Source organism: Stenella coeruleoalba (genome assembly GCF_951394435.1).
Source record: "Stenella coeruleoalba genome assembly, chromosome: 11".
NCBI classification, from domain to species: Eukaryota; Metazoa; Chordata; class Mammalia; order Artiodactyla; family Delphinidae; genus Stenella; species Stenella coeruleoalba.
In genome coordinates this window covers 94,486,602-94,507,877 of record NC_137157.1, presented here as the reverse complement: position 1 = coordinate 94,507,877, position 21,276 = coordinate 94,486,602, and the positions used below count along the sequence as shown (strand labels likewise).

Here is a 21,276-nt window from a genome sequence, read left to right as displayed (position 1 = left end):
GTTAGAGAGTATTTCCTCTTCTTCTATCTTCTGGAAGAAATTGTAGAGAATTGGTGTAACTCTTTCCATAAATGTTTGATAAAATTCACCAGTGAACCCCTGGTGGTTTTTGTTTTGCAAGGTTATTAATCACTGATTCAATCTCTTCAGTAGATATAGGTCCATTTGAATTGTCTATTTATTCTTGTGGGAGTTTTGGCAGAACTGTCTTTCAAGGAATTAGTCCATTTCATCTAGGTTATTAAATTTGTGGGCATAGCATTGTTCCTAGTGTTCCTTTATTATCCTTTTAATGTCTGTGAGATCTCTAGTGATGTCCCCTCTTTCATTTCTTATATTAGCAATTCATGTCACCTCTCTTTTTTTCTTAGGTGGCCTGCTAGAAGCTTATCATTTTATTGATTTTTTCAAAGAATCAGTTTTTTGTTTCATTGATTCTCTCTATTGATTTCCTCTTTTCAGTTTCATTGATTTCTGCTCTAATTTTTAAATATTTCTTTTCTTATGCTTGCTTTGGATTTAATCTGCTCTTCTTTTTCTAGTTTCCTAAGATGAAAGCTTAGATTACTGATTTTAGATGCTTATTTTTTTCTAAAGAATATATGCATTCAATGCTATAAATTTTCCTCTAAACACTGTGTTTGCTGTGTCCTACAAATTTATATTTTACTTGTTCATTGCTGGTATTTTAGGAAAGAAACATTATATTAATTTTTTTCTCCTTCAGAAACTCCTTTATGTTCTCTAAAAGATGCAAAGACTACTAATGCCATATAGAAAATTTATAAAAGTCTTTTCATTTATCAACTTTCTGACAATATATTTCTAAAGTAGGAATTCTAGGACTAGCTGAGCGACAAGATATTAGAATTGGCCACTTAAAATCCTAAGATTCACATGGAGTCATAAGAGATCCTGAATAGCCAAAGCAATCTTAAGCATGAAGAACAGAGCAGGAGTCATCATATTTCTTGATTTCAAACTATATTACAAAGCTATAGTTATCAAAAGAAGTTGGTACTGGCATAAAAACAGACACATTGACCAATGGAACAGAATAGAGAGCCCAGAAATAACCCCCCACATTTACAGTATATTGATCTTTGACAAGGGAGGCAAGAATACACAATGGGGAAAGGATAGTCTCTTCAGTAAACGGTTTTGGGAAAACTGTATATCCATATACAAATCTTACACCATACAAAAAAATCAACACAAAATGTATTACAGACTTTAACATTAGACCTGAAACTGTAAAGCTCATAGAAGAAAAGATAGAGAAAAAGCTTCTTGACATTGGCCTTGACAATGATATTTTAGATATGACATTAAAGACACAGGCCACAAAAGCAAAAATAGCTAAATGGGACTACATCAAACTAAAAAGCTTCTGCACAGCAGAGGAAACCATCAGCAAAATGAAAAGGCAATCTATGGAATGGGAGAACATATTTGCAAATCAGGTATCTGATAAAGGGTTTATAATCCAAAATATATTAGGAAGTCATAGAACTCAATAGCAAAAAAACAAATCATCTGATTAAAAAATGGACAAAAGACTATTTCTTCAAATAGACTTTTCTCCAAAAAAGATGTGCAAGTGGCCAACAGGTATATGAAAAAGTGCTCAACATCACTAATCATCAGGGAAATGCAAATCAAATCACAGTGAGATGTTACCTCACATCTGTCAAAATGGCAGTTATCAAAAAGAAAATAACAAGTCTTGGTGAGGATGTGGAGAAGAGGGAACCCTTGTGCACTGTTGATGGGAATGTAAATTGGTGCAGCCACTATGGAAAATAGTATGGATATTCCTCAAAAAATTAAAAATAGAACTACCATATGATCCAGCAATTCCATTCCTATTTATCCAAAGAAAACAAAAATACTAATTTGAAAAGATGTATGCACCCCATGTTCATTGCAGCATTATTTACAGTAGCCAAGATATGGAAGCAACCCAAGTGTCCATCAACAGATGAATGCATAAAGAAGATATGGCATATAAATACAACGGAATATTACTCAGCCATAAAAAGAATGAAATACTACCATTTGTGACAACATGGATGAACTTGGAGGATATTACGCTAAGTGAAATAAGTCAGGCAGAGAAAGACAAATACCATATGATTTCACTTACCTGTGGAATTTGGAAAAAAATGAACAAACAAAACTGAAATAGACTCATAGATACAGAGAACAAACAGGTGGTTGCCATAGGGAAGGGGTGTGGGGGGATTAGTGAAATAAGTGTGGGAGATTAAGAGGCACAAACTTCTAGTTAGAAAATAAATGAATCATGAGGATGAAATGTACAACATGGGGAATATTGTCAATAATATTGTAAGAATGTTTTATGGTGACAGATGGTAAGTAGACTTATCATGGTGATCATTTTGTAGTGTATAGAAGTATCAAATCAGATGTGTTGTGCATCTAAAACTAACATAGTGTTGTAGGTCAACTAAACTTCAATTTAAAAAAGAGAAATATACTACTGCAGAAATTGCTTTAGTCTTTGCTTGAAACTGGTTACTCCTCATATGACCATGCCATTGTCCAACCCCTCAGCCACTTTGAAGCCTGGCTGCTTGGCTGCTTCTATGCTATATTTGGACACAGGAATATTTTCTGAGACTGGGAGCTCTGTGGTCGAGAGTTGGCCTCACACAGCCATTTAACTCAGAGCTTTTACCCTGGGTACAATGATGGAGGGGCCCCAGGTGCCCACTATCCTGGGTCCCATAAACCTCCACCCACCTCCTGGTTTTGAATTCTTCCTGCCATTGGGGCTTCTCCTCTAACCTCCCTGCAAAAGACTTCTTTTTCCTCTTCCTCAGGAGCACCTAGAGTAATTTGTCCAAGTAGCCAGGGTTTTCACAAAGTTATCTTTAAGCAACCTCTGCTTCTAACCTTGAAAGTTCTTTAGGCAAAAGACACAAGGATTAGGCTATACTTTTGAAACAGGGAAGGGAAAAATACCAGAGGATAAGAATCAGCACAGATCACATTCTTTCCAAATCCTTTTCAGCAGTGAAACCAAAATGCTGATTAATACGTTAGTAAATCATTCTTCCACATTAGGAAGGGGAAAATGCTGGGAAAACTGAGAGATGTTTTGTTTATTTTGGGAAAAGAAAAGTGGGCTTGTATACTTTCAGTTAAGGTTTGTTTGTGTAACATTTTTTTTGAAAAGAAAAAAGAAAAAAAGATAAAGGGACAGGGAAGAGCAGGCGGGTCTTGTTATTATTTGGAAAATTCCTGTTTTCATATGTATATATCTCCATAACCTCATATTATTGAATAAAAACATGTAGAGACTTATGTTGTTCTGTATAAATTTTTTATACAATAGTGAATAAAATGACCCTTCTCCCAGTTTCTTCTTTGGTCCTTGTATGATAATGCCATCACTGCCTCACACATATATATTCTTTCTGCTTCTGCCAGCAAAAATATGGTTCTGGGGGCTTACCTGGTGGCGCAGTGGTTGAGAGTCCGCCTGCCGATGCGGGGGACACGGGTTCGTGCCCCGGTCCGGGAAGATCCCACATGCCACGGACTGGCTGGGCCCTTGAGCCATGGCCACTGAGCCTGCGTGTCTGGAGCCTGTGCTCCGCAACGGGAGAGGCCACAAGAGTGAGAGGCCTGCGTACCGCTTAAAAAAAAAAAAAAAAATATATATATATATATATATATATATATATATATACGGTTCTGGAAATCTGGAATTTTAATCCCAGGATTCAGTAAAGAGCACTAGCATTGAAACTTAACTGTTTTTTCTGGGAGCAGCAAGATGTTGGGAAAAGGTGTTTATCTTTGTTTCCTATTTCTACCATTCTTTATGAAAAAATGCATCAGCAATATTTGACCTTATGAAAAAGGGATCAAAATACATAGTAATAAGTGGTACTCTATGCGTCATTTGAGAGAAGGGACTAGTACACAGTTTCTTCTTCTCTCTTTGGAAAATATGAAGATGAAATTTAAAAAGTGGTCTGAACTGGGGAGAGAATTCTTAGACTTCTGGCTGACCTGCCCTTCTACCCTCCCTCCTGTTGGCCTATGTAATCCCTGTGATTGAGAATCCGTTGTTTTATACAAAATTCTTTCTCACATTCTAAATCAGATCTTTTGGATCATCTTCAAAGATTTCTTCCAAGTTTTCCATTGTGAAACCTGTGCCTTGTGATTATGGTCTACAGTAAGGCCAAGGAGAATAGTTTCTTACATTGCTTCTGGCTCTTTCTCTGGAACAGTTTAGATAAAATGAGATGTATAGAAAAGTCTCTGAGATGTTTAAAATACCATGCAAATATAAAATCACATCAATATTTGTTTTCCTCCCCAGAAAAAAAGAAAGAAAAGAAAACCCATATAAAAATTAAAAATGAATGGATAAAATTCCTTCACAAGTAGGTTGTGTAGGTTGAGAATTCTCTAACCAAAAGCATAGCAACTGAAACAAAACTGGACTTCTGAATCAAATGAGCATCCTTTTCTCTCCTTTTCTTTTACTAATGGCCCATTTAAAGGATGCTGAAGACAGAGATAGAAACCCACAGTAGGGCTGAAAATGAGAGACAACCTCATCAGGTTGATGGATAAGTTTCTTGCAAATTAACTGAAATGAATGAGGAATATACCTAAGGATGAAACAGCAGGGGGCGCAGCAGCCCAGAACATTGAGGTGTAGAGATTGAAGCCATTATTTTGAGCAGGAATAGACTCTAATCATGGCTTGCTCTTTCCGGTGACCAGACCCCATCCTGAAGCTATCCAGGAGCCCACTAAAAGTTGCCTCATTAGAAGAAAAGATACCCTATCACCTAAAAAATGCCAGTGGATTTAGGAGGTCTGTGTCAGAAACTAGGGTCAAAGACCCAATATTCGAACAAAAGATTCTCCAAGTACTCTTATACAAGGGTTTTATGAGCACTGTGCCAGGAACCAGGGATATATATATATAGGTTTACATATCTTGTGTGGTTTTTTAAATATGAATTTTAGAATCAGCATCTCTGATCCTAATGTAATTTGAACTGATTACATAAAATTTATAAATAAATTTAGGGAGAATTGACATGTGACATTTTTATAATGCTGACTTAACCTATCCAAAAATATAGTGTGTTTTAACATTTGTTCAAGTCCTTTTTTGTGTTCTTCATTACTAAAGTTTTTCTTATATATGTTTTAAACATTTCTTTAACATTTATTCCTGGGCATCATGAAAAAAATCAAATCCAGGACAATAAATGTACCCTTGGAATAAAAATGAAGTCAGAGTTTTGACTGTAGCATCCAACATTAACATTCAGAACTAAATAAGGGTATGCCTAACAGGTACTTTTAAGTAGAGAAAAATGACTTTAAGAAATTTAGGAATATTCCTCTCCAACTGTATTTGCTAGAGAATAAGAATTCTAATAGTCTTGGTCACAGAAGCCTCATAGGTGACCTAAGGTAGAGGTGCCTGTGTTGGAGCGATTTGTGGGTGTTGCTTTTGTCTCATGGAATAAATCTCATTAAGACTGATATGAAACCCATGACATTTTAAAAGACAGTTGTAGTAACAGAAGCACTGCCAGATGGGACATTAAAGAACAGACACAGTTCAAAATGAAAAGAGATTTCAGAGCCCTCAAACTTCTATAGACAGGAAGAAGACTGAGAATATATCTCAGCTGAAAACACGTCCTTTCTCGTGGAAAATAAAGGATGAACTAGAGTGTGGAATGGATTCTGAAGCCACAGAGAAGCACTCTGAGGAAGCAAGACTGAACCCTAATTAGAGAACTGGCGACATGTGCCTGGTTAGATTTCAGAGTGGCTATGGACCATTAACTGATGTGTGTCTCCTGTTCTCTACTTTTTTGAACAGAAATACCTGTTACAGTTGTCTTGTGATTGTCCCCAGCAGAGTGGCAATAGATAATTTTTCTCTTTAGGTCACAGATCTTCAGATTGAGATGAACTATGCTTGAGGAACTGAAATTAAGGCAGATGACCCCAAGAAGTCTCATCTGTACTTGGACCTAATTTAGATGACAGGATCCTGCATTTCAAGCCTGAAGCTGATGTCATAATATGACAAGACATCTAATGTTGGAAGGGCACACGGATGAGTGTTTTTTACATGTAAGAGAGATGCAGATGAGTAGGGGCCTTATGGAAGATCATGAAAGCTAGTGGCTAAAGATTGTTCCTCAATAAATCACACCTTCCAGTATTCACAGCCTTATGTGGTTCCCTTCCTTTGAATCTGAGCTTGCCCTATGGCTTGTTTTTGAAAAAGGGTCAATGATGGAAGTGGTACTATGTGACTTCCAAAGCTAGGTCCTAAGAGGCTTTTCAGTTTCTGCCTTGGTTCCCTAGAATGCTCGTACTTGGGGCACAGTCTCTTGGAATCCTGCTGCCATGTTGTGAGAATCTTGAGCCATCTGGAGAGGACATGTGTTGACACTCTGGTCAACATTTCTAGGTGAGCCACCAGGTGATGGCCAGCATGAACAGCATGCCATCTGAGGAGACATACTGGATACCCAGTCCAGTCGAATCTTCAGAGGACCACAGTCCTAGCCAACATCTGATTTCAAGTGCAAGAGAGAGTCAAAGCGAATACTGCCCTGTAGGGTGAACCCAGTTAAACCATAGAACCATGAGAGAAAAATAATAAATTATTGTTTTAATTCATTACATTCTAGGTAGATACTGGAACATATAGCTACATAGACACACATACACATACACACACTTGTAGCAGAGACTGGCTAGTTCTGCACCAAGTTTCTTTCCTTTTCCTTCTGAATACACATATTGACTGTCTCATCATATGACTGAGTTCTGGCTAATGGAGTATAAGTAAATGTGACGTACATCATATCCAGGTTTGCCATACTAAAACTTCCTGTGGGCGCCTTCACTCTCACTGTTTGCTTGCTGGATGAGTATTTGGAAGTGACACATTGAAAATGACAAAGCCTCCATCTGCTTGGGTTACTGTGCTTTGTCACTGAGTTTTAGGGTTTACTGTTAAAGCAACTAATGTAAAATTAACTAAATACACAGCTGAAACAAATTGGAAATATTTTATTTTGCATTTTACATTTGTGTTCATAAGTGAGATTGATATTTAATTTTCTTTTCTTTTTTGTGTGTGATTCTTGTGATATTAAACTCTTAAAATGATTTGTATAGGTATTCTTTTTCTGCTCTCTAAATAGTGTTTTTAGGATAAGGATTATCATTTCCTTGAAAGCTTGGTAAAATTTTCTGTAAAGTATTGTTACGCTACTCTCTTTTGTAAGTGAAGGAATACTTTTTACTCCTAATTCACTTTCATTTATGGTCAATGGTTTATTCAATTTTTCAAAATAATCTAACCTCAATTTTGATAATTTGTATAATTTTTTATTCTTCTAGAGCATTATAATTTTCATCGAGGCTTTCAAATTTACCAGATATCTGTTTTATTAAACTTTAGAATACTGACTCTTTGTTTTCTTGATTATATCATTTTGTTGACTTCCACTTTATTAATTTCTGTTCTTCACAATTTCTGTCAACATTCTTTATATTTACCTTTTTTCTCATTTTTCTAGCCTTTCTTCTAACTCATTTCATCCATTTAACAATCTTTCTTGATTTTTCCATACATATAGTTAGTTTAGGTTATAAAATGTACTTCTATGTGTATCAGGTATTTAAACAAATAAATTAGGTATTTGATATGTAATGTTTTAATTTTTGTTCAATTCTAAATGTTTGTAACTTTTATTGTTATTTCCTTTTAATTTTAAAGTTTTTATGTGGAGAATTTCAAACATACATAAAATTAGACAAAATAATAAAATGAATCCAAAAATATCCACAATATTATATTAATATAATAAACTACTAGACTCACAATGCGCAGTTCTAATATCCAACAATCTATGTACACTCTTGCCTTACCTAAATCCCAGCCACATTCCCATCTACATTCACCTAACCACTTCACCTTTCCCATTATAATTTTGAAGCAAAACCTGTAAATATTTCAATACGTATTTCCAGAAGAAAAGGATTATTTTTAAGCAAAAACGCATTATCATTATTATACATAAACATTTAGCAAAATATTTTAATATCACAAATATTTAAATATTCAGCCAGTAAAAATTTATAACTGCTTATTAAAATGTCATGATGTTTTAAAAAATGTCTTTGGAATCAAGATCGAAATTAGGTCTATACATTGTGATTGATTGATTGATGTGCCTTTTATATCTTTTTAACTCCATAGGCTCTCTCTGCTTCTCCTTCTGGGACATTTTATTTGTTGGATAAATCAAATTGTTTGTCAGTTTTCCACAGTATGGATTTTGCAAATTATATGCTCATGATCTAATTTAACACATTCATTACTTTCTGTACACATATAATCTACAATATGAGTTAAAATTACTCCTGACTGTACATTTTAAGTATTTTTGTAGTCAATACCTTCCATCTGAAAGAATGATTCTGTGAGGGTGGAGTCTGAGATTTTGGTGTCTAATCAAATCATGCTTCCTAATGACTACATATTGTGTTTATGACTGTTACTGACCCAATGAAAAACATTATTTCAAGAATGTAAGATAGATGAAAGACAAAATGTATTACTCTATTATAATTTTAAGATATCTTAAGGAATGGAAGGGTAGCATTTAATAGGAAAGGCAAAGCAAACATATAAGGGAGAGACTGAAATAAAAAACAGACTGTTGAGGAAGGGACTTTGGGTGAGACTTACGGTTCTGCAGAATCTGAGGTGTTGGCAGAAAGCAGGACGAGAAGAAATAACATGAGACACGAGTGAAGAAGTCTGCCTTTCCCCATAGTGAGGGACAAATCACAGGTATCGTATCGTGCCCAGCTCCCAGCTCTCAGCCTGGTCCCTGAGACCTTTCGAATTTACCAGGCTTTATGTGGCTGCTATTTGCAAACAAGCTCTACCCCAATGCCTCCAAACAGAGTTCTAGTTGGGCACAGGTCCCTTGAAAGGGTTGATGCTCTCAGCGATTGCCTCATTACTCTCAAGGCTAAACTCTGTCTGACAGGCTCTGAGTCATTTCCAGAGGATAAAATTTATGTTCTAGTGAGAATGAACTTTCTTTAACTTTGACAGCAAAGCTCCTGATGAGGAACTTTCAATCCACCTTTCTTCAACGCCTTCAAAATTCTTACAAGCAGGTGTCAAAGAAAGCTATCTTTGAAGGTCACGGGACATGTCACTATGCCAGTAACTCATAATACAGATTCATGTCTGGGATTGAGTGAGGTATAACTTTAACTTTAGGGGGATTTCTTTTTTTTTTTTAAGGAAAGAACCTTTGTTTTTAATTAATTAATTAATTATCTTTCTCTGTGTTGGGTCTTCGTTTCTGCATGTGGGCTTTCTCTAGTTGAGGTGAGCGGGGGCTACTCTTCGTTGCGGTGCACGGGCTTCTCATTGCAGTGGCTTCTCTTGTTGTGCAGCACGGGCTCTAGGCATGCAGGCTTCAGTAGTTGTGGCATGTGGGGTCAGTAGTTGTGGCACATGGGCTTAGTTGCTTCACGGCATGTGGGATCTTCCCGGCCCAGTGATCGAACCCATGTCCCCTGTATTGGCAGACGGATTCTTAACCACCGCTCCACCAGGGAAGTCCTAGGGGGATTTCTTGACAGAGGATTGAGTACGAGGCCCTGGGAGAATGTAATTCAAAAGAAGTGCTTGTGCATGACTAAAACTGCAGGTGTCTCCCACAAGCCCCCTGCACCCCTCCCCTCAGCACTCTCTCCTGGCCTCGCTCAAGCTGCAGGCAAGCCCTGCTCCCAGCACTCTTCCCCTGCATCACCAAAGCTGCAGATGTGCCCCACCCTCAATGCTCTCCTGCAGCCTTGCTAAGGCTGGGGTCTGGGGGGGTGGTAAGCACAGTTTGCACAGGACACCTCTTGATCACCTGGTGCTGGTGGCCAGAGGGTCTAACCTCCCTGGGCCCCACAAGTCTGTGACAATTAGAAAGACAGTTCTAGGTAGGCTACCACACCCAGGGCACTGCACAGACAGCAGAAAGAAGCATACCCACAGTCTGCTGTGAAAAAGGCATTTACTTGTCCTGGAACTTCAACCTGGAGGACATGCTTCAGGACTGCCACTCATCTAGAGGCTGCAGACCCACTCGTGGGGAACATAGGCAGGAAGACATCATCGTGGCACCCTCCCCTGGCCTTGCCATGGCTTGCTGGTACCTTCCAGAAGTGAGCATATACACTCATATGAAACCTCAATTTTGCAACTGTTGCCTAGGGAAATATCCCCAGATCTCCTGGTCTGGAGGTCAGCAGGGTCAACAATTGCAGACCCACAGAACTATATATATTTACATAGTTTAAAGCTGCTGCCTGAGGATCTGGCTTTTGATCAGCCTGAAACTAGGTGCTGACTGAGATCACTCTTTTTGGAACACAGACAGGTCTTGAAACACCCTCAACAACTGGGACCTATCAAGAACAAAACTTAGACAATCACACAGGTTTGAGAGATAACCAAAAACTAGGGCAAGGATAAATGCTAAATTTCATCTCCTACACAAAGCCACTCCTTCCAGACTGGGAGAGTTAGCTGTTTCACTTAATATGTAGACTTAAACACAGAGAGTCAAGCAAAATGAGGAAACAGAGGAAGATGCTTCAAATGATAGACCAAAACAAAACCTCAGAAAAAGACCTTAATAAAATGGAGGTAAGAAATCTATCTGAAAAGAAGAGTTCATATAGTCAAAAAATGCTCACTGAACTTAGGAAAGAATGGATGAACATAGAGTTTCAACAAAGAGATGGATGATGTAAGAAAGTGCCAAACAGAAGCCACAGAGCTGGAGAATATAATAAATGAACTGAAAATAGGCTTGAGGGGTTTAACGGAAGACTAAGTGAAGCAGAAGATCGGATCAGTGACCTGAAAGGCAGAGCAGCAGAACTCACCCAAATAGAGCAGCAAAGAGAAAAAAGAATTTAGAAAGAGTGGAGATAGTTTAAGAGGCACAACATCAAGCAGGATAACATTCATATTATAGGAGTCCCAGAAGGAGAACAGAGAGAGAAAGAGACAGAAAATTTATTTGAGAAATAACGGCTGAAAACGTCCCTAACCTGGAAGAAACAGACATCCAGGTTCGGGAAGCACAGAGAGTTCCTTATAAGAGGAATCAAAGAGATCTATACCAAGGCACGTTATAATTAAAATATCAAAAGTTAAAGAATCTTAAAAACAGCAAGAGAAAAAAAAAAACTTGTTACATACAAGGGAAACCTCTAAGATTATCAGCTGAGTTTTCAGCAGAAACTCTGCAGGCCAGAAGGGAGTGGCACAATAGATTCAAAGTTGTGAAGGAAAAAACTTCCAGCCAAGAATCTCTACCCAGCAAGGCCATCATTTAGAACTGAAGGAGAGATAAAGAGTTTTCCACAGAAGAAAAAGCTAAAGGAGTTCATCACCACTAAACCAACTTTACAAGAAATGTTAAAGGGACTTCCTTAAGCTGGAAAGAAAAGGTACTAACTAATAAGAAAACATATGTAAGTAAAAATCTCACTGGTAAAGGCAAGTATATAGTAAAGATAGTGGGTTAAGCTCTTATAAAGCTAGTATGAAGGTTAAAAGACAAAAGAGTAAAATTAACAACCACAGTAAGTAGGTAGTTAACAAGTTAAAGGAAACTCAAAATAAAAAGGTGTAAAATATGGCATAAAGACATAAACTGTGGGAAGGGAAGTAAAAAGGTAGAGTTTTTAAGAATGTGTTCAAATTTAACTTGCTAACACCTTGAAATAGACTGTTACATATATAGACTGTTATATGTGAACCTCAAGTTAACCACAAGCAAAAGCCTATAGCAGATGTACAAAAGATAATGAGAAAGGAATCTAAACGTAACACTAAAGAAAGTCGCCGAACCACAAAGGAACGGAGTAGAAGAAGAACAGAGAAGAACTATAAAAGCAGCAAGAAAACAACTAACAGAATTTTAAAAAGCTTGTGAAACTTACTATAAAATATATTAATGTGAAGCTAAAATTTGGGTTTCTCTTTGTTAAATGGTATATTGGTTTTAGAAAGTAAATTGTGGTCATTTATCTGGAATATAGTAGGTATTATTTAAATATATTGTGTTTTTAATGAATCTGAGAAAAGTCCTTTTTCTTTTACTTATGCTGTATCTAACTCTCAATTTAGTAGATTTTGCTCTTAACAATGGTTGAGTTTATTATTTTTTTCTGTTGCAATGTGTCCAGATAACATTTATTCAATATTGCACCAGAATATTTCTCTCTGCTTTGTGTTGGCTTTATAATCATGTTATCTTCTTTTAAGTTAAAAATATTTTATCACTTTGATTAAATAATAGGTAATAAAGGATTGCTTCCCCTGTTTAATCTAGATAGCAGTTGCAATTTAGCAACTCTCTTTTTCCTTCCAAGATTGAATCCTAAATTAAAAACAATTAAATTCAGCATAGTTTTCATTATATTTATTAATTAGCTTATTAGTGTTGTAAGAGATACATGGGAAAAATGATCAAATTGGAAGATACACTCAGCCTTCCCTAGGTTAAGTTTGTATAGGTAGAATATTATTAATATAAATATTTCAGAAATTGTACCTTTTATGTGAAGGTTCTGGAGATTTGTCAATGTCTTCCCTGATAATAGTATATACTTAAGAAAATGTTTTCTTAAGAAAACATTGATGAAAACTATAAAATAGCTATGTGCAGTATGACTACAGAAAATTTTGCCATCCTTCATGTGATGTTATTGGTTACTGTGATAAATTAAGTAATTTTATTATCAAGCAGGTATCTGCTTCTTGATGCTTGCTGAAGGATTCTGGAAAGGATTCTACTACATCCTCTGAACTTTGATACCTCAGAGAATAGACTCTTGGATTCAGGTTTCTGAGCTGTTATTCCTTAGACAACTTTCAGATTGTACTAGTGGATCAAGACAGGATTTCCATGACTCTTTTTACTTTAAAAACAAATGTAGTGTATATATGTCCATGCCACTCTCTCATTTTGTCACAGCTTACCCTTCCCCCTCCCCGTATCCTCAAGTCCATTCTCTAGTAGGCCTGTGTCTTTATTCCCATCTTGCCCCTAGGTTCTTCATGACCTTATTTTTTCCTTAGATTCCATATCTATATGTTAGCATACGGTATTTGTTTTTCTATTTCTGACTTACTTCACTCTGTATGACAGACTCTAGGTCCATCCACCTCACTACAAATAACTCAATTTCATTTCTTTTTATGGCTGAGTAATATTCCATTGTATATGTGTGCCACATCTTTATCCATTCATCTGTCGATGGGCACTTAAGTTGCTTCCATGTCCTGACTATTGTAAATAGAGCTGCAATAAACATTTTGGTACATGACTCTTTTTGAATTATGGTTTTCTCAGGGTATATGCCCAGTAGTGGGATTGCTGGGTCATATGGTAGTTCTATTTGTAGTTTTTTAAGGAACCTCCATACTGTTCTCCATACTGTCTGTGTCAATTTACATTCCCACCACCAGTGCAAGAGGGTTCCCTTTTCTCCACACCCTCTCCAGCATTTATTGTTTCTAGATTTTTTGATGATGGCCATTCGGACTGGTGTGAGATGATATCTCATTGTAGTTTTGATTTGCATTTCTCTAATGATTAATGATGTTGAGCATTCTTTCATGTGTTTGTTGGCAATCTGTATAACTTCTTTGGAGAAATGTCTATTTAGTTTTTCTGCCCATTTTTGGATTGGGTTGTTTGTTTTTTTGATATTGAGCTGCATGAGCTGCTTGTAAATTTCGGAGATTAATCCTTTATCAGTTGCTTCATTTGCAAATATTTTCTCCCATTCTAAGTGTTGTCTTTTTGTCTTGTTTATGGCTTCCTTTGCTGTGCAAAAGCTTTTAAGTTTTGTTAGGTCCCATTTGTTTATTTTTGTTTTTGTTTCCATTTCTCTAGGAAGTGGGTCAAAAAGGATCTTGCTGTGATTTATGTCATAGAGTGTTCTGCCTATGTTTTCCTCTAAGAGTTTGATAGTTTCTGGCCTTACATTTAGGTCTTTAATCCATTTTGAGCTTATTTTTGTGTATGGTGTTAGGGAGTGTTCTAATTTCATTCTTTTACATGTAGCTGTCCAGTTTTCCCAGCACCACTTATTGAAGAGGCTGTCTTTTCTCCACTGTACGTTTTTGCCTCCTTTGTCAATGATAAGGTGACCATATGTGCGTGGGTTTGTCTTTGGGCTTTCTATCCTGTTCCATTGATCTATATTTCTGTTTTTGTGCCAGTACCATACTGTCTTGATTTATATAGCTTTGTAGTATAGTCTGAAGTCTGGAAGCCTGATTCCTCCAGCTCCATTTTTCTTTCTCAAGATTGCTGTGGCTATTCGGGGTCTTTTGTGTTTCCATACAAATTGTGAAATTTTTTGTTCTAGTTCCGTGGAAAATGCCAGTGGTAGTTTGATAGGGATTGCATTGAATCTGTAGATTGCTTTGGGTAGTACAGTCATTTTCACAATGTTGATTCTTCCAATCAAGGAACATGGTATATTTCTCCATCTATTTGTATCATCTTTAATTTGTTTCATCAGTGTCTTATAATTTTCTGCATACAGGTCTTTTGTCGCCTTAGGTAGGTTTATTCCTAGGTATTTTATTCTTTTGTTGCAATGGTAAATGGGAGTGTTTCCTTAATTTCTCTTTCAGATTTTTCATCATTAGTGTATAGGAATGCAAGAGATTTCTGTGCATTAATTTTGTATCCTGCTACTTTACCAAATTCATTGATTAGCTCTAGCAGTTTTCTGGTAGCATCTTTCATATTATCTCTGTATAGTATCATGTTATCTGCAAACAGTGACAGCTTTACTTCTTCTTATCTGATTTGGATTCCTTTTATTTCTTTTTATTCTCTGATTGCTGTGGCTAAAACTTCCAAAACTATGTTGAATAATAGTGGTGAGAGTGGGAAATCTTGTCTTGTTCCTGAACTTAGTGGAAATGGTTTCAGTTTTTCACCATTGAGGACGATATTGGCTGTGGGTTTGTCATATATGGCCTTTATTATGTTGAGGTAAGTTCCCTCTATGCCTGCTTTCTGGAGGGTTTTTATCATAAATGGGTGTTGAATTTTGTCAAAAGCTTTCTCTGCATCTATTGAGATGATCATATGGTTTTTCTCCTTCAATTTTTTAATATGGTTTATCACATTGATTGATTTGTGTATACTGAAGAAGCCTTGCATTCCTGGGGTAAACCCCACTTGATCATGGTGTAGGATCCTTTAATGTGCTGTTGGATTCTGTTTGCTAGTATTTTGTTGAGGATTTTTACATCTATGTTCATCAGTGATATTGGCCTGTAGTTTTCTTTCTTTGTGACATCTTTGTCTGGTTTTGGTATCAGGATGATGGTGGCCTCGTAGAATGAGTTTGGGAGTGTTCCTCCCTCTGCTATATTTTGGAAGAGTTTGAGAAGGATAGGTGTTAGCTCTTCTCTAAATGTTTGATAGAATTTTCCTGTGAAGCCATCTGGTCCTGGGCTTTTGTTTGTTGGAAGATTTTCAATCACAGTTTCAATTTCAGTGCTTGTGTTTGGTCTGTTCATATTTTCTGTTTCTTCCTGGTTTCAGTCTCGGAAGGTTGTGTATTTCTAAGAATTTGCCCATTTCTTCCAGGTTGTCCATTTTACTGGTGTACAATTGCTTGTAGTAATCTCTCATGATCCTTTGTTTTTCTGCAATGTCAGTTGTTACTTCTCCTCTTCCATTTCTAATTCTATTGATTTGAGTCTTCTCCCTTTTTTTGTTGATGAGTCTGGCTAATGGTTCATCAACTTTATCTTCTCAAAGAACCAGCTTTTAGTTTTATTGATCTTTGCGATTGTTTCCTTCATTTCTTTTTCATTTATTTCTGATCTGATCTTTATGATTTCTTTCCTTCTGCTAACTTTGGGGTTTTTTTGTTTTTCTTTCTGTAATTGTTTTGGGTGTAAGGTTAGGTTGTTTATTTGAGATGTTTCTTCTTTCTTAAGGTAGGATTGTATTGCTATAAACTTCCCTCTTAGAACTGCTTTTGCTGCATCCCATAGGTTTTGGGTCGTCGTGTTTTCATTGCCATTTGTTTCTAGGTATTTTTTGATTTCCTCTTTGATTTCTTCAGTGATCTCTTGGTTATTAAGTAGTGTATTGTTTAGCCTCTATGTGTTTGTATTTTTTACAGATTTTTTCCTGTAACTGATATCTAGTCTCATATCATTGTGGTCGGAAAAGGTACTTGATACGATTTCAATTTTCTTAAATTTCCCAAGGCTTGATTTGTGACCCAAGATATGATCTATCCTGGAGAATGTTCCATGAGCACTTGAGAAGAAAGTGTATTCTGTTGTTTTTGGATGGAATGTCCTATAAATATCAATTAAGTCCATCTTGTTTAATTTATCATTTAAAGCTAGTGTTTCCTTATTTATTTTCACTTTGGATGATCTGTCCAATGGTGAAAGTAGGATTGTGTGATTGTGTTATGTATGAAATGTATGAAAGTATGATTGGGTTACTGTCAATTTCTCCTTTTATGGCTGTTAGTATTTGCCTTATGTATTGAGGTGCTCTTATGTTGGGCGCATAAATATTTACAATTGTTATATCTTATTCTTGGATTCATCCCTTGATCATTATGTAGTGTCCTTCTTTGTCTCTTGTAATAGTCTTTGTTTTAAAGTCTGTTTTGTCTGATATGAGAATTGCTACTCCAGCTTTCTTTTGATTTCCATTTGCATGGAATATCTTTTTTCCATCCCCTCACTTTCAGTCTGTATGTGTCCCTAGGTCTGAAGTGGGTCTCTTGTAGACAGTATATATATGGGTCTTGTGTTTGTATCCATTCAGCCAGTCTATGTCTTTTGGTTGGAGCATTTAATCCATTTACATTTGAGGTAATTATCGATATGTATGTTCCTATTACCATTTTCTTAATTGTTTGGGGTTTGTCATCGTAGGTCTTTTTCTTCTCTTGTGTTTCCTGCCTAGAGAAGTTCCTTTAGTATTTGTGTAAAGCTGGTTTAGTGGTGCTGAGTTCTCTTAGTTTTTGCTTGTCTGTAAATGTTTTAATTTCTCCATCAAATCTGAATGAGATCCTTGCTGGGTAGAGTAATCTTGCTTGTAGGTTTTTCTCTTTCATCACTTTAAATATGTCCTGCCACTCCCTTCTGGCTTGCAGAGTTTCTGCTGAAAGATCACCTGTTAACCTTATGAGGATTCCCTTGTATGTTATTTGTTGTTTTTCCCTTGCTGCTTTTAGTATTTCTTCTTTGTATTTAATTTTTGATAGTTTGATTAATATGTGTCTTGGCATTTTTCTCCTTGGATTTATCCTATATGGGACTCTCTGTGCTTCCTGGACTTGATTAAGTATTTACTTTCACATATTAGGGAAGTTTTCAACTATAATCTCTTCAAATATTTTCTCAGTACCTTTCTTTTTCTCTTCTTCTTCTAGGACCCCTATAATTCGAATGTTGGTGCGTTTAATGTTATCCCAGAGGTCTCTGAGACTGTCCTCAGTTCTTTTCATTCTTTTTTCTTTAATCTGCTCTGCAGTAGTTATTTCCACTATTTTATCTTCCAGGTCACTTATCCGTTCTTCTGCCTCAGTTATTCTGCTATTGATCCGTTCTAGAGAATTTTTAATTTCATCTATTGCGTTCTCATTTTTTGTTTGCTCTTTAGTTCTTCTAGGTCCTTGTTAAACATTTCTTGTATTTTCTCCATTCTATTTCCAAGATTTTGGATCATCTTTACTATCATTATTCTGAATTGTTTTTCAGGTAGCATGCCTATTTCCTCTTTATGTGTTAGGTCTGGTGGGTTTTTACCTTGCCCCTTCATCTGCTGTGTTTCTCTGTCTTCTCATTTTGCTTAACTTACTGTGTTTGGGGTCTCCTTTTCGCAGGCTGCAGGTTCATAGTTCCCGTTGTTTTTGGTGTTTGCCCCGAGCGGCTAATGTTGGTTCAGTGGGTTGTGTAGGCTTCCTGGTGGAGGGGACTAGTGCCTGTGTTCTGGTGGATGAGGCTGGATCTTGTCTTTCTGGTGGGCAGGTCCAAGTCTGGTGGTGTGTTTTGGGGTGTCTGTGACCTTATTATTACTTTAGGCAGCCTCTCTGCTAATGGGCGGGTTTGTGTTCCTGTCTTGCTAGTTGTTTGGCAAAGGGTGTCCAGCAGTATACCTTGCTGGTCGTTGAGTGGAGCTGGGTCTTGGCTTTGAGATGGAAATCTCTGGGAGATTTTTGCCATTTGATATTACATGGAGCTGGGAGGTCTCTGGTATACCAATGTCCTGAACTTGGCTCTCCCACCTCAGAGGCACAGCCCAGTGCCTCGGTGGAACACCAAGAGCCTGTCATCCACATGGCTCAGAATAAAAGGGAGAAAGAAAGAATGAAAAAGGTAAAATAAAATAAATTAAATTAAAGTTATTAAAATAAAAACCAATTATTAAAAACAATTTAAAAAGTAATAAAAAAAAAGAAAGAAGAGAGCAACCAAGCCAAAAAACAAATCCACCAGTGATAACAAGTGCTAAAAACTATACTAACAAAAAGAAAAAAAAGAAAAATAAAACGGACAGAACACTAGGACAAATAGTAAAAGCAAAGCTATACAGACAAAATCTCACACAGAAGCATACGCATACACAGTCACAAAAAGAGAAAAAGGGGAAAAAAAAATATATATATATATATATGCTCCCAAAGTCCACCTCCTCAATTTGGGATGATTCGTTATCTATTCAGGTATTCCACAGATGCAGGGTACGTCAGGTTGATTGTGGAGATTTAATCCGCTGCTCCTGAGGCTGCTGGGAGAGATTTCCCTTTCTCTTCTTTGTTCGCACAGCTCCTGGGGTTCAGCTTTGGATTTGGACCCGCCTCTGAGTGTAGGTCGCCTGAGGGTGTCTGTTCTTTGCTCAGACAGGACGGGGTTAAAGGAGCAGCTGCTTCGGGGGCTCTGGCTCACTCAGGCCGGGGGGAGGGAGGGGTACGGAGTGCTGGGCGAGCCTGCGGCGGCAGAGGCCAGCGTGACGTTGCACCAGCCTGAGGTGCGCCGTGCGTTCTCCCGGGGAAGTTGTCCCTGGATCCCGGGACCCTGGCAGTGGCGGGCTGCACAGGCTCCCAGGAGGGGCGGTGTGGATAGTGACCTGTGCTCCCACACAGGCTTCTTGGTGGTGGCAGCAGTGGCCTTAGCGTCTCATGCCCGTCTCTGGGGTCCGTGCTGATACCTGCTGCTCGCACCGTCTCAGGAGCTCCTTTAAGTGGCGCTCTGAATCCCCTCTCCTTGCGCACCAGGAAACAAAGAGGGAAGAAAAAGTCTCTTGCCTCTTCGGCAGTTCCAGACCTTTTCCCGGACTCCCTCCCGGCTAGCCGTGGCGCACTTAACCCCTTCATGCTGTGTTCATGCCGCCAACCCCAGTCCTCTCCCTGGGATCCGACTGAAGCCCGAGCCTCAGCTCCCAGCCCCCGCTCGCCCCGGCGGGTGAGCTGACAAGCCTCTCGGGCTGGTGAGTGCCGGTCGGCCCCGATCCTCTGTGCGGGAATCTCTCCGCTTTGCTCTCTGCAACCCTGTGGCTGCGCTCTCCTCCGCGGCCCCGAAGCTTACCCCCTCCGCCACCCGCAGTCTCCGCCCGTGAAGGGGCTTCCCAGTGTGTGTAAACCTTTCCTCCTTCAAAGCTCCCTCCCACTGGTGCAGGGCCTGTCCCTGTTCTTTTGTCTGTTTTTTCTTTTGCCCTACCCAGGTACGTGGGGAGTTTCTTGCCTTTTGGGAGGTCTGAGGTCTTCTGCCAGCGTTCAGTAGGTGTTCTGTAGGGTTTGTTCCACATGTAGATGTATTTCTGATGTATTTGTGGGGAGGAAGATTGATCTCCGCATCTTACTCTTCCACCATCTTGAAGCTTCTCCCTCCAAATAATGTTTTAAGGCATGGAATTGTCTAAGTGTAGACGAGAGATATGTGTGCTAAACCATCAAAAGCATGAAAACAGCCCCACTCTGCACAAATGGACTGTATCAGAAATTAGAAAGATCAGAATTAATTTGCTTTCTTCTTCCTGCCATTGCTTAGAAGATGGACTATCTATAATGCATCTCTGAAATAATTCTTTTTAAAAAAATCTTTCAGTGGTTTCTATCAACAAATAAGAAATATTGTTCTAGTCTTTCCTTATCTTGTAATTTTATTTTTGCCCTTATCTTTTGTCTCCTTGTATACACTGTATTATTCATTCAACTTATCTTACTATTTATGTCCATGAAATTAATCTCTAATTTTTATTTTGTAGTTCAGGCCAAATTCAGAAATTAAGTCAGAATTAGAATTCACTTCATGTGAAATGAATAAATGAACATAAAATGTGTCTGAATAGGGAAGGCTAAATATTGTAAAAAAGTTGACATTCATAATCATTATAAATTTATTAGTATTCAGTGAATTTCCAAACAATGCTCAATGTGACTATGGGGATAATTCACATCATAAAAAGATATCAAAATTTTACCTGGAATAAATAATAAGCTTAGTATTGCAAATAAAAGGTGAAAACAGAGAAATGAGAATGGACCAGCCAGAGTAATTATTAAAATATTTTATTAAGCCCCAGTAATTCAAATATTTTACTGCATGTGAAAGAATAGACTAGCTAATCAATGAAATAGAATAAATCACTTAGAAACAAGTCTTAAAACATATGCTAATTTAATTTGTGATAAAGGAGTCATGTTTTATTAGCAGGGAAATATTGAATTGGTTCATAAATGATAATGGGACTATTAGAAAGCTACATACATGAGAAAAAATGTCAGTTTAGATACTCACTCACCAAACAATAGAAAACAAAATAATTTAAGATGGAATTAAATGTAAAAATTTGAACCAGGACTTTTGCTTCTACACCTACATAATTTCATCACCACAAAGATCTCTCTAATGCTATCCCTTTGTAAGTCACATCCCTCCCCACTGGCTCTAGCCTCCATAAAGCCTGGAAACCACCAATTTATTTTCCATTTCTATGATTTTGCCATTTCAAGAATGTTATATGAAAGGAATCACACAGTATGACCTTTTGAAATTGTCTTTCTTTTCACTCAGTGTAATGTTTTGGAGATCCATCCAAGTTGTTGCCTGTATCAGTACTTTGTCCCTCTTTATTACCGACT

General features: G+C 37.5%; 1 protein-coding gene and 1 long non-coding RNA gene across 5 annotated transcripts in view; one reads left to right on the top strand and one right to left on the bottom strand.

The window, feature by feature from the left end:
* The window catches only part of A2M (alpha-2-macroglobulin), a 76,484-nt gene extending 67,220 nt beyond the window's left edge, over positions 1–9,264 (bottom strand). Inside the window, exon 1 of the mRNA XM_079938510.1 lies at positions 8,789–9,264. Coding sequence (XP_079794636.1) covers positions 8,789–8,874 — 86 coding nt within the window. The 5' untranslated portion in view covers positions 8,875–9,264. The remainder of the gene's footprint in view (positions 1–8,788) is intronic.
* LOC307194983 overlaps positions 1–21,276 on the top strand; it is a 148,352-nt gene that overhangs the window by 107,140 nt on the left and 19,936 nt on the right. The gene's annotated exons all lie outside the window — the stretch shown is intronic.